Source organism: Eumetopias jubatus, unplaced genomic scaffold, assembly GCF_037043125.1.
Source record: "Eumetopias jubatus isolate StellerSeaLion01/CBP00866 unplaced genomic scaffold, mEumJub1_p1.0 scaffold_4, whole genome shotgun sequence".
NCBI lineage: Eukaryota > Metazoa > Chordata > Mammalia > Carnivora > Otariidae > Eumetopias > Eumetopias jubatus.
This window is the reverse complement of record NW_028274810.1, coordinates 129,902,019-129,916,488: the sequence shown is the minus strand read 5'-3', so window position 1 is coordinate 129,916,488 and position 14,470 is coordinate 129,902,019. Positions and strand designations below refer to the sequence as shown.

General features: G+C 39.3%; 1 protein-coding gene across 1 annotated transcript in view; it reads left to right on the top strand.

Annotated features, from left to right (window-relative positions):
• Positions 1-13,619, top strand: part of SLC30A8 (solute carrier family 30 member 8) — a 32,806-nt gene extending 19,187 nt beyond the window's left edge. The window contains exons 4-8 of the mRNA XM_028122507.1: positions 2,113-2,266; positions 6,161-6,311; positions 7,873-7,978; positions 11,969-12,103; positions 13,474-13,619. Of these exons, the coding sequence (XP_027978308.1) occupies positions 2,113-2,266; positions 6,161-6,311; positions 7,873-7,978; positions 11,969-12,103; positions 13,474-13,619 (692 nt within the window). The remainder of the gene's footprint in view (positions 1-2,112; positions 2,267-6,160; positions 6,312-7,872; positions 7,979-11,968; positions 12,104-13,473) is intronic.
• The last annotated feature ends 851 nt before the right edge of the window (positions 13,620-14,470 follow it).

Sequence of the window (14,470 nt, the reverse complement as noted above, 5' to 3'; positions counted from 1 at the left end):
CTACCTCTACTGCAATAGGACAACAAGAACATCTGTATTGCTTTAGCAACCGCCCCAGCCCAAGGGTCTCAAGTGTGCAGTAATAGCCATGAGACCATTCATTAAGCTACTCTGCATCTGGGAGGGAGGATGGGATAAAGCTTCTACCATTTTGCAAACTAAGGTGCAGAGAGCCCAGGACAGCTGGAGAGATTAAAGAATTTCTCACAGGTAAGTCGAGAATGGAATGGGAAGGAGAATTTAGGGCAGAGCAAGGGTGGCCAGCACGCTGACACGGTCAGCCTTCATTGAAAGCTGCCTCTAGATACAGACCACAACTTATATACTGACAATTTGGGCTGTGGTTTTTCAAGCTTAGACTGGTAGGAAGTTCTAATTTCACACCAAACAATTTATCATCACAAGTGTTTTGAATTGCCTTTTCTTTAACATTCAGAGAGCAGGAGAGGGAGAGTGAGAGGTGAGGCAATAAACATCAATGAAAAGAATTTGTCACAATGTGATCTGAAGATGCTTTTCAGTCCCTGAACAGTGCTACGCCTGAAAACATGTATCTTTGGCTGAGCACCTGTCATTTTTCTGTATATATTTTTACATGTACTTTCCCCTTTCTGATACTATATATCAAAGCAGTTTTGTAAACACAGAGAGAACTTAGAATACTGCTTGTATTTTCTCATCCTGGTGATGGAAGCCCACGAGCACTGATGCTCTAGAAGACCAGTGCTATTCACTAGAACTCTCTGCTTCAAGGGAAATGTTCCATAATATAGAGTATAATGTGGCCATAGAGCACTTTATTTTCTTTTTAATTTTTTAATTTATTAATTTTTTTAAGTAGGCTCCAAGCTGGGCTCCAGCATGGAGCCCAGCGTGGGGCTTGAACTCACGACCCTGAGATCAGGACCTGAGCTGAGATCAAGAGTCGGAAGCTCAACTGACTGAACCACGCAGGTGCCCTAATAGAGCACTTTAAATGTGGCTACTGCTACTGAAGAACTGGATTTTTAATTTTACTTAATTTAAATGGAAACTGTCACATGTGATGATGGTTACCATATGAGGCAGCCCTGTTAGAGACATAGAGGTGAAAATGAACTAGCTTGTCACACATGTAATTTCATGGATGGCTTTGTTTAGGAAGAAGCTAAGTTATACAAAATAAATTTATTAAAAAATATTAAGTGGCTAATGAGACAGGTGGCATGCAGATGTGGTTACAATCATGAAGGCTGTGTGTAAATGACCAAAGTCTGGGAAACAATAGCCCCACACTAGGAAAACCATATGTTACATTGTTCTGCTTTAAAAGAGGGAAGGCCAAAAGTACCGAATGTGCCTGGCCACTGAGTCCCAGATTTCTAGACCCTCCTAGGCTTTTAGTACCTACCTACAAGGTTAAGTTAAAGATCAGGGTGAGGTGTTAAGGAACTCCTAAGTGAGCAAAGGTGCTTTACTCGGCCTGCAGACTGAACACTATCTTATCTTTAAATATTAATGTAAATGTCTCCACTCATACTTATTTTCCATATAGTTGCTCTTAAAATGCTGTCAGAGTGTTGATATAACTCTGAGCTTGCCTCTGTGTTTATAATACATTGGGCTGGCAAGTGAAACTCATCTTCATCAAGTACCCTCTGAAGCCTTCCCTTGTTACTATTTTATTCCACACAAGGTACCAGTACTGGCAAATTGTAAATGTTTAATGACGAAATTAAGAATTTCTAAACACATTTTACTCTTTGTGTCTCATTATTTCATCTCTTAATAAGTTTCAATCATTTTAGCACCTGTTTAAATTAAAATCCCTGAGGAAAACAGCAATGGCAGAGAGCAATTAATATGCTTTAAAAATTTGCTAGAAATTACTTAGTAATATGGAGCATAATGAACTCAGATGCTGGTGTTTTATGAATGCAACATTAAAGTGTCTCATCTTAGTGCTAAAACCCATCCACACTTTTGCTTTGTGAATCACTGAGTGAACTAGTTTAAAGCCTCTTTGAGGGGAGGGGGGGTACATCAAGGAACATTAATGTCTTATGACTCTCGGGAGGTTAAGGTGATTCACAAATTCTTTGTGTATGGGTGTCTGTGTGCTTGAATCCCTAGAGATCCTTGGTGCCCTGCTGTCCATCTTGTGCGTCTGGGTGGTGACTGGGGTGTTGGTGTACCTGGCATGTGAACGCCTGCTCTACCCTGATTACCAGATCCAGGCGACTGTGATGATCATTGTTTCAGGCTGTGCTGTGGCAGCCAACATTATGTAAGTCACCCCACACACTGCCCGTAAAGCTTGTCTTTAACCCTGTGTGGATGCAGCTGGTGGGGTTTTTGTTGATGCTGTTTGTTTTTGTTTAATTTCTCTACTTGTGAAGATGGTAAAGTGAATAAATTGCCAATGAGGTAGTGCAGAGCCAGGATCCGAATCTAGATCCACTAGGCCCAGAATCAAGCTCCTAGCCAGTCTGCTCTCTCATGCATACTGATGGTTCCATATGGGATATGACTTATTCCTACTTCGTTTTTGTTACATGAACACATTATGGGTTCCCGGAAGGCTGGGTTGGAAAGGATCTTAAATTTTATTTACTTCAGTTCCCTTCCTACTTTTGAATTCTTTTTTGCAACATCCCTATAAAATAGTCATTAGTGTCATATATTTTAACAGAACTAGTAACAGGGAATTTATTTCTCTCCAAAGCAGCCTATTTTATCTTTGCATCATTGTGACTGCATGAAAATTCCTTCTTAAGCTGCATTAGCTAAACTCTCTCCTAAACTCTCTCTTTAGTATTCCACCTGTTGGTCCATTCTCTTGTCCAGGCAGTCTTAATTCATTCTTATGAGACATGTGATGTCCTACTGGACACGTGATCATTGCCATATTGCTCTTCTCTTACCCAAATGAGCTGATTGTTTGTGACAAGGGGGTTTTGAGGCCAGGCCTTTGATCTTTTTGGTTGTTTGGCTCCTTCCCATTTGATAGCTTGATTCCGGGCAACCCCGCTTAAAACTGTATTATCTATCTACCTACCTACCTACCTATTAATCATCTATGGTAGACAGAATAATGGTCCCTCAAAGAGTTCCACATTCTAATCCTTGGAACTTCTAAGTATGTTAACTTACCTATATAGCAAAAGGAACTTTGCAAATGTGATTAAGTTAAGGATGGGATTTTGAGATGGGGAGATTATCCTGGGTTATCCAGACAGGCCCAATGTAACCAGAAAGATTCTTGTAAGAGGGACACTTGAGGTCAGAGTGAAGGGAAGATGCTGTATTGCTGGCTTTGAGATAGAGAAAGGATCCTGGCACCAAGGAATGTACGTGACCTCCTGAAGCTGGAAGAGGTAAGACAATGAATTCTCTCCTAGAGTCTCCATAACGAATGTAGTACTGCACACCCGTTTTAGACTTCTGACCTCCAGAACTATAAGATAATAAATTTATGTTGTTCTAAACCACAAAAGCTTTGTGGTAACTTGTTATAGCAGCAAAAAAAAAAAAAAAAAGACTCAGCCATACTATGCATCGTCTATCTTGCAATACGACATGATACATGCTATGAGGTGAGCTTATACATGAAAGTGAAGAAGATAGTGATAGAAGAATCGAATTTAATTAATTAATTAATTAATTTTTATTTATTTATTTTTTAAGATTTCATTTATTTGACAGAGACACAGCGGGAGAGGGAACACAAGCAGGGGGAGCGGGAGAGGGAGAAGCAGGCTTCCCGCGGAGCAGGGAGCCCGATGCGGGGCTTGATCCCAGGACCCTGGGATCATGACCTGAGCCAAAGGCAGACGCCCAACGACTGAACCACCCAGGTGCCCCAAGAATCGAATTTTAAAGAGTGTCTTTTAAGAGAGGGCACAATGGAATCCCTGGTATTAGAGGAAATTCTGAATGTGTACATTTTGAAAAAGCTCCTCAGGTCACTCTAATCTCCTTACCTTATGCCTGCCTCAGTTCCTTACCTCTTAGTGTGCAAATCATTGCTTGAAGTCTCTGAGCTAAACAATTAGAAGAGTGGTATTTTGACTGCTATTACCGAGTAGATTCCTATTTCTATCCAGCTAACTTGAAAATGTGTTTCATATTGGAACCAGGAGAAAAAGTGTGTGGAGATCAATGCAAATCTATCACCACAAGGAGACAAATAAGGCAGAGCACATGTACTGCTGACTGGGGGTCAATAACATTGCCTTTGCATAAGGAGAACAATATGTCCACAAGACAGCAGGGAAAATGAAAATATTAATAATTTCATGAGAGTCATATGTCACATAGGTTGTGTCGATGCTACATGAATATGAAGGATACACCTAGCTAACTACCTCATAAATCTAGAAACTTGATGATCAAGTTTGACTTTCTAAATAGATACCATCCAAATTTTCTTTTTACTGCACTGCTTTTGAACTTTGACAACGCTGCAGGTGTTTCTCATACTGACAAAGACAAGGGAATTGAAAAGTGGTGACTTCCCTGTGCAAATAAGTAGTCATTTATGGATAAAGATACTGAGTGACTATAATGTTTTCTCCCAGAACCAGGATTATAGGTTTCAAGTGTTGCTAGATGCTGTTATCAGAAATATCAGAACGATAGTTTGGGAATAAATCTATTCCTTGGAGACCCAAAATCAGGACAGGAGGTTCTAAGAGATGTTGCAAAGGGATCCTAGGACAAAGATTACTACTACAGCCTTAAGGCTGTCGCATGCTAAGTTTTCTCTGCCTAAAACATTCTCACCCCTCCAGCCTGTAATTTAACTCTACCATAACCTTTTGAATCCAACTCAATTTCTTTGTCTAACTAAATCAGACTTCCTTGTTGTATTACCCAGAGTACCCAGTTCTTAGTAGACTTACTAAAATTAGAATTTTTATTTATCTGGGTCTTTTTAAAATCTCTACCATCTCCATCATACTTAAAGCTACTTGGGGGAGGGACCATGTCTCTTTCACTCACCTTTATACCCCAAGCATTTAACAGTGCTTGGCACACAAGAGCCCCTATGTAAGTTTTTTTTTTTAATAAAATGAGTAAAAGAATGAATGACAATATGATAAGCACACATGAATAGACCTAGAAAGAGAGTATGTTTAACTGTGAGCTATATCAGGCTGTCTGAAGATTCTTAAGTGGTAACTATTAACTAAGGGTGAATTTCTGCCCAAGCAGCAACCATCTAAAACAACATTATGTAATGATCAAATCTTGCTGGATAGCAGTCATTCCACTTTGTGGTGATGACCTTAGATTTAACAGATACTTTACCAGCAAATAGACTGGTATATGTGGTACTAAACAATCATTTTTTTAAAACCTTTGTTCCAAAATAAAATCAGGTACATAATTTATAGTGCCTAATACTTATCTCCTTGACTTGGATAGGAGATGTTAAATTTTGCTGTATGTTATATATAGAGAATGAGGCCACAGCTCATATTCTTAGGACCATATAAAATATACATATGTTTATATATGTACATTTCTATATACATTTGCATGTTAAATTACATACATATTTACACACATATAAAATACATTAATATATTTTACTTTCTTGTTAATAGCTACATATATACAAACACATGACTATCATCATTGGCCACTAAGAAATTATTCAGATTTTTAAGTTCTCATAGAAATGCACAAAATTAAGTAAAATAAAATATTTTTAAAAATCCGACCTTGGTGACATTTTCTTATTTTGTTTTACCCCTTATGCCGCTTTTTGCATTTGAAACCAGTACATTTAATTTAGCTCCCACCAAAGCTCAGCTTTAAGCCTAGCTTAATGCCTAACATTCAGTAGATTCTCAATAAATGATATTTCCTCTCCTCATTGTCAAATTGTTTCATCTAGGGAGTGATGCTTGCCAGTTTTCATGTGAACCAGAGTAGCACTGGGTAGATGGAAGAGAAAACTGAGGTGAACTTTTGTTGTCTATCCTTCTATACAAATTTAAAATTCTATGGTACATGTGTTTTCAAAATTAGTCCAAAATAGGACATTTTACAGCCTTAATATTTCAACTCTCTGTGACCCCTGCATAATACATGCTCTTGCCAACTCTCCATTATGCTGCATAGGTTTTCAAGGGCTAATCTCATGTGCCAAGAACACCCTTCTCTCTTTCAGGCTAAGTGTGATTCTGCACCAAAGACACTCCAGCCACAATCACAAAGACATGCAAGCTAATGCCAGTGTCAGAGCGGCTTTTGTACATGCCCTTGGAGATCTATTACAGAGCATCAGTGTGTTAACCAGCGCACTTATTATCTACTTTAAGGTGAGAATGTTTGAGTTTACTCATTGTCATAGTAAGTTTATAGATTAGGTAGTACAGAAGCTGACCTGTCAATATTAACTTAAATGAGGGTGGACAGCCTATTTGCCCATACCAACTGCTTTGCAGGGTTTACACAAGCAAACAAATGTTCAAAGCCTGAAACCTTAGACTTTCCAAATTCCTAAGTGCTCTGTCTTCAACTGTAGGGCTATCAGTCTTTCTGTAAAGTAGTTCCTTTTGTCATGGAGTTAAGGTAAACACCATGGATACCTTAGGTTTCTTGGGTTGTATGCAACAGAAAAGATGCCTAGCTTACTTAAGCAAAAATATGTTTATTGGCTGAAATTTACTAGATGTACTCTTGGACAGAAATCAAGGTAGAAATAAGGGCAACATTGGGTATCTTAGTTTTAGAAACTTATCCACATTCTGTCCCAGGCACCAATGCAGAAATGAATGTGATTCAACCAATTTTTTTTCCCCATTTCTTGTCATTCTGCTGGAGAGTCATACTTCTGGGAAAGAGTCCAACAGCCTAAGGTTGGGTCTTTTACCTGATGCTTGGCTGGGGAGGGAGAGCACCTGATTGACTGCCCCACCAATAGCACCCACAATGGGGGAAAGACAATTCTCCTCTCAAAATCAGGGTGTTAATAAGAAGTTGGATGGATCCTAGATGAACCTCTGACCCTAAACAAACATTTACTACAGATCTGTTAGACCAAGAACTAACAGAAGTGGGTTGGGGTATAGGTGGGGGGTAATGGAGAAGAGCATTTAGCTCTCATTTGCACCTTGATCATCCAGTTAGTGGGGATTCCTTATCATTTTTACTAAAAAATGAAAACACATATATAAAAATTACAAAGACATATCTGAATTCAATTGAACAAGCATTCATTGAAAGCTTTAAGTTTAAGGCAAAATTGTTCAAACTTGTACTGGTTAGTGAAGTTTGAGAGTTTCTCAGAGGTAATGAGGCATGGACTCTTCTGTGGAACAGAACTTCATCAAGGGCAGAAGACAAGGTACCCCAGCCTGAGGCTAAGGGCTCTGGTGGTGAGACAGTGCAAGAATGAGGCCTCAGCTCATACTCTTAGGACTTAATCAAAGATGCCTGCCTCGAATATGTGTCATCCTGAAGAGGGAAAGAAAGAAACTAACCCCAGTCTGCCAAGACCAAGCTCCAGCTGGACCTTGGTCATATGCAACCTCTGGGCAGGTGATACCCTTTCTTCTCATCATGAGGAAGGCTGAAAAGCCATCTAATATTGTATAAACTTGTGCATATTTTTATCACATACTCTGTGCTTCTATTAATTTGAGAAAAGTCAAATCAGGCCTTTGGAAAGAACACTCAAGGATATTTTACCCTGTACATAGTTCGAAGCTTAAAAGAAGGATTGAGTCTTCAGGAAGTCTTGGCTCTGAGTTGGATGTAAAGTGTCAGGGAGGTGAAAGGGTGACAGTGTGAAAAAGAAGCAGGGACATTTACTTATTTTATTAGACTTTTTGCATGGAGGGCCTGAATTCAGATAACTGAAGTCCCTTTATTTTCTAGCCAGACTATAAAATGGCTGACCCAATCTGCACATTTGTCTTTTCCATCCTGGTTCTGGCCAGCACCATCACTATCTTAAAGGACTTTTCCATCTTACTCATGGAAGGTAGGAGTGATTTTATTATTATTTCCAGGATCAATGTTTTCTCTTCCCTATAATCACAGAAGGGAATGGCATCAAGACATGTTCACCATTAATTTGCATTCTAAGGAAAATACAGATTTGTAAGGAATTTTTGTGAAATATTGTGAAAACAAATATGATTTTTATTCGTATGGGAACAAATAAAAAAAAACTGGCTTCTCTTTTCCTCCAGCAACTATTAAATAATAGTATGACACAGTATAAAAACAATATGTACAAATACTAAGGATAGATATTGAGGGAGATATTGCAAAAACATAAATTCCTCCCTAAATATATGGAAAATACCTAAGAAAAATTGAATGATCTCTCTCTCAGGCAGCATTATAACTCCTATGAAGGGCTTGCCTAAAACCCTTGTTAGACCAGGCCAGCCCTGCTCCAGCTTCAGTGCATCAGAATCACTTGGGATCTGCTGGGGCTACCCCCATATTCCTGAACCAGTCAGTCTGGAGTGAGGCCCAAGAATTTGAATTTCTAACAAGATGCTGATGCTGCTGGTTCAGGGACCATACTTTGAGAACAACTGGAATAGTCTTTTCATAGCACTTAACGGGTTACTACATGAGGGCACTGAGAGTGGCACCTAGAAAATTCAATCAGAACTAGAGGGTTGCATCACATCAAGCATTCAGATGATCAAAACTATCCAGACCTTGGCTTGAGCTTTTCTTTTTTGTTTAGCACATTTTGACATAAGGGCAACACAGTCTCAGAGCGCAGGTGCCTTGACAAAAGCCCACACTTCCTTAGCATTCACTGCTGAGTACACGTTTAAGGGTTTTGTCCTGTTGGACACTATAACTGTTAGAGTACTTGTACTTAATGAAGTTTTCTAAAAATATGGAAAGGTATAAAGTTATAAAAAGTCTCCCCACTTTTCCACCTTTGAAATCTCAATCCCATTCTTTAAGGGTAACACCTACTAATAAGTTGAAATGTATCTGTCCAAAAATATCCATGCGTTTACATATATATGTACCTGAAATATATATGTATCTATAGAGTATATATATCTTTTTTTATACAAACAGAATTATGCATTGATACATATTTTGTTCTGCACTTTATTTTCTTCACTTGGAGGTCTTTCCATATTAGCACATACAGAGATACACCCTATTCCTTTCCATGGTACAAAGTATTCCACTGTATGCATGTACTTGCTTATTGATGGATATTAGAAATAACAGTGTAATTACCATTCTGTACATACATATTTTTAGTGCTTATATATCTGTAGCATAACTCCTAGAAGTGGTATTGCTGTTTCAAAAGTTATATGCATTTTAAAATTTGATAGATATTGCCATTTCTACCAAAGATACCATATCAATTTCTTTCCCACCAACAGCATGTGAGAATGCCCATTTCCTCACATCCTCACCATCATTGAGTATTATCAAGATGTTGATTCTTTTCTAATCTGATAGGTGAAATATTATAGGTCTTTGATTCCATATGCAATTCCTTCATTATGAGAGATATTGAGTGATTTTTCATATATTTATTAACCTGGGTAATTATTTTTTAAACACTAATATGGGTATTTTCCTGGATGCTTTGATATGTCTGCAGGCTCTCTCTCAGGAAAAAAATTTTCTAGTATATGATGGAGCACTGAAGGCCACTGGGAACATATCCTCTTGCTTGTCAACATTATTCTATAGAGTAAAATAAGTAACAGTGGATTTGTGTTCTCCATAAAAATAAAGAGATAAGTGAGGCAAGAGGAAAGGGGGTAGTGGGCTTGTGATTTCATCTCGAGGGTCCTAGATGAGGACAATAGGTCTTCAGAGGGTTACATGAAACTCCTCAGAGATGACACATTAGGCATAATAGTCAATTTTGGGTTCCAAGACTTGGTATAACATTTCACACTCAGAGCATGGACTTGAGAATCTGATGTCCCCCTTCTTTCTTTGGCCTTAGCAATGGTTCTTAACCTCTCCTGACTCCCAATTTCCTCTCTCCCAGTTAAATAGGAATTGTGACATTGATAATTAGCTCTTAAAGTTCTTATAACTATTAAGTAAGCTAATCACTATGAATACAGTACTTAGCATAAACCCTGACATATGGTAGTTTCTCAGTAAAGGTGTGTTATTATCATTACAATATAACAATGTCGACCATGACATTCTATGGCTAATCTAAGAACTCTATTGTTTCTAGTGCCCTGAGCCCTGTGCAGCTCACAGAGTAAAAGAACATGCTTTTGTTACCTCCATGAAACAATATGAACCAGCTCCTTGTTACCTCCATGAAACAATATGAAGTGGGATTAAACTAAACTAAAACTGTAGAGAATTTTAATATTAGCCCCAAGAAGGAAATCCCCATGAGCAAAGTTCTTAAATCCTGGAAAAGGAGGGTTAAGGATTCCCTATTCCTCTAAGTAAGTTGTTCTTGACTAGCTGCTCATTACAATCCTTTGGGAAGCTTTTTAAAATACTTATGCCCAGGCCCCATACCCAGAGATTCTGATTTAATTGACTCAGGTGGGGGCTGGCTTTGATGTTTTTTTAACATGCAGCCAAGCTTGAGTGAGAACTAGAGCTGCCCAGTGGTTTGTAAATGTTAATGCAATGGTTCTCAAACCTGGCTGTGTGTTAGTCACCAAATGAGCTATAAAAATAGTGATGCTTCATCTTATCCCCAGAGGATCTGATTTAATTGGTCTTGGATGTAACCTGGCAATCAGGATTCCTAAAATCTCCTCTGATGATATTAACGTGCATTCAAGGTGGAGAGCCACTTTGAAAGCATGTCGATTTCAGAGCCTCATCCATAGAAATTTTCTTCGGGAGGACGGGAATGGAGCTAAGGCATATTTATTTTTAACAAACACAGCAGGTGTTCATGTTGTGTATATATGATTGAAGTAGAAGTTAAAATGTGGTCATCCTTAGAAATCTCTTCTACAGCATACTCTTTGGGTCGTTAGTTGGCAGGGATTTACTTATTGCATCAAGTGGCTTTATCAGTGCTATGCTGGTTGAGTTGATAAAAAAAAAAAAACTGGTATTAAATTGATGTGTTTTATAATTCTAACCCACCATTGGCTTGCCTTCTCTTTAGCCAAAGCAAGGACCCTTACACTTTCATATTCTCTCATCTTCCAAATGACAATCTTTGCAATGTTTGAGAAAAGTGATCCTTCTAACCTGAGCTATCACTTCTTCAGGCTAGAGAAACCCCAGTTCCTTCAGCCCAAAAGAACTGTTGATTGGCTGACAGGGTCCATACCTTCTTCTGTGCCCCTACACCATTCCTTTAGAAGCAAGGATGATGTCAAACTCTGACATTATATGACCTGGACCAATAAACCCTGGCTAATGCACCTAAATCAATAAAAATTCTATAAACCGAGTAATAAGATGGCATTCTAATGTTAGTAGCAACTATTAACACAGTTCAGTAAGTGACCTGTTGGATAACCACTATTTACATAGCATTTCAAGTGTATAAAGAGCAGATATTTTCCCATTTGCTCCTCAAAGAACTTAGTATACCTATTGCTCTTCCTGTCCCTATTTTAACCAAAGATGTGCTGAGGATCAGAGAAGTTCCAAGATTTGGGTAAATTCATGGTAGTTGTGGTCAGAGTGCTAACCCAGAATTACTTGATACCAAGTCCCATGTTTCTTCATTTTGCTTTCTAGAGTGTATGCAAAGATCATTAGAAAAAGCTCAATTGGTTTAATAACACACACCGAAAATAGAGAATGATTACTATTGTTGGTTATTGCATAACATCTGCAAACAGTCTTTGATGTTAAACCCTTTGAAAGAGTCAGGTGAATCTGAATTGTAAACATCTGAAGTCAGAAACCAGAAAGGGGGAGGGCACATTGATATTCTGGAGCAGATTTTGTGGCCCCTTTTAGCCATGTGGATGAGCTGTATTTAGTTAAATAAAAACGGCCTCCCTCCCTTTCCTCTTGTCAGGTGTGCCAAAGAACCTGAATTACAATGATGTGAAAGAGCGCATCTTGGCGGTGGATGGAGTGGTGTCTGTGCACAGCTTGCACATCTGGTCTCTAGCAATGAACCAAGTGATTCTCTCGGCTCATGTTGCTGCAGGTCAGTGCGTTCTGTAAACACTCTGCCAAAATTCAGTCCTTGTCCTGTAAACTCAATAATTTCTCTCCTTTTTGTAGAGCTGCCTATAGTGTCCATTGCCTATCAAAACAACTGTGGAGTGTTTCCTTTTACCAAAGGAAAGCACCTCTTGTCAATGTTATCGTAGCAACAATGATACTGAAGGCACCCTTTCAGGCAGACTGCAGAAGGTATCGGGTAGACTAGATGGTTTATATGCAACCCAGACTACAAGGTCTTAGACTCTGAAAATCAGACCTCACCTGTTTGAGTTGGTACCCAATCAGTTAAATAATGGGATGAATTCAACAATAAATCTTTGTTGAATATTTCCTGTGTCTAATATGCTCTGTGTATCACTGAAGATAAAAAGATGAAGGAGACATAGGTCCCATCTTTAAGGTTCTAACAAGCTAAAAGACGTGCTAGCAGGGTTTAATGGTGGTTCCCTCACTGGATGGTTAGAAATTCTGTAATCATGTGCGATAATTCTTAGGATGTTGGGTTTATTCTAAAAACTACTTTCTCAAGTAGAAGGTGATTTGTCCATTATGTGTGCTTGGGGTGGAGAAATGGGCAGTGGAGAAGGGGAGGGGAGAGGATCCCTCACCACCTCAGGAAGACAGCTCAGGAGAAATGATATGTCAGGCAGCTAAAAAATAACTCAAGAAGTCACAGAGAGGCAGGCTACAGCAACAACGGTGACAGGCATTTGAGGACTATGCTTTCTTTGACATCCTCATCTTTGCTGAGAGGCTTAGATCTGGCTACAGGTAATTTATAGCATCTGCTACACCAATATTTCACTGCAGATGAAAGAATCTAGTAAGCAATCAGCTTACTATGGAGGGAAACTTACAGTCTCCTGATGCCTTTTGGGACAAGAGAAAAGATGGCGGGGAGATTGCTGTTCTAAGAACAGTCTGTGGGGAGCTCTAAATGCTTCCCTGTTCCTATCACTAGCCTTGATATAAATGCTCATGAGATACAAGGGCTGCAACCCAGAGATCTCTGAGGACTGGTGGAAAGGGCCATATAAGAAATAAATAGCTGTGTCTTAGCTTTCTTCAGGCCTTATCTCCCCTTCCATGCTCAGCTTCTAAGTGTGCCAGACCCCAGAGAGAACTGTGGGCAGGAAGAGTTCCCATAGTGAGAGGTACTTTGCCGCGCTCGAAATTCCCCGTCTTGTTCGTGTGAACGGAGCTGACTGTCAGAGCCAACATGGCTTCTTCTGAGTGTCCCGCCTACGCCCCTCCCATCAGGTCAAAGACAAAGTACTTGAAGCCGTAAATGTAGCAGTCGCCCACGTGTGTGCAATCAGTGCCAATCTTACCGTGGTTCTTTCTCAACAGGAGCCAGCCGTGACAGCCAGGTTGTTCGGAGAGAGATTGTTAAAGTCCTCAGCAGTAGCTTTACTCTGCACTCACTCACCATTCAGATGGAATCTCCAGCTGACCAGGACCCCGACTGCTTTTTCTGTGAAGACCCCCGGGACTAGTTCAGTCACAACATCGACTTCTCGCATTTGATGGGCCACTATATGCTGCTCTGCCATTTCCAGCACACAAGAAATAAAGAACCAAAGGATGAAGTTTGAGAAATTCGTGATACTGTACAATGCACATTTTATCCTTCTTTATTTAGCTCCATCTGCCAAAGATGAAAATCCGTTTAGATTCATCAGCCAATTGGGTTATCAACTCATCAGTAGCTGTGTTCAATTACAGGAATGTGTGTATAGACTGTTCCTGACTGGGGCTGAAGTAACAGCTGTTTGTAACCAGAGGCAATAAAAAGTTCATGTCCCTTCAATAAGGTATCCTAAGGATGAGTGGGTAAAATTGAACTCGGGAAAGTCTTATTGGAGTCAGTGCCTAGGAATTCTCCCAAAATATGAGAAGCAAAAGAAGAAGAGCCAAGCCAGGTTAAAAGAGATTCTGGAGACCTAACACGCCACTATAACTTGACTCTCTCACCATGTTATAATATGATTTTGAGCACTATCTTTTTGCTCCCTATCCACATCACTATCCACCAAATGGGGTACAAATATCCTCTTTCTCTCTTGCTTACAAATTATGTTTTAATATGCTGAAACTATTGAATGATATTTTACTTGTCTGTATAAAAGCTCTAGACAAATGAAAAATTATGAAATTGCTGCTTTTTGAGTGTTTTCATGTAGTGTGACCTAATAATAAAATAAGGAGGCACAGAGCATTGGGGTTCTTGTCCCAAGTTACATGGAAAATAATTAAGTCAAAGAATTAAGAAGTCCCAGGTCTTGAATAATACTGATGGAGTCCCAACTATTGTCCAGGTATTGTACCAGGCTATTTAGATGTGTCA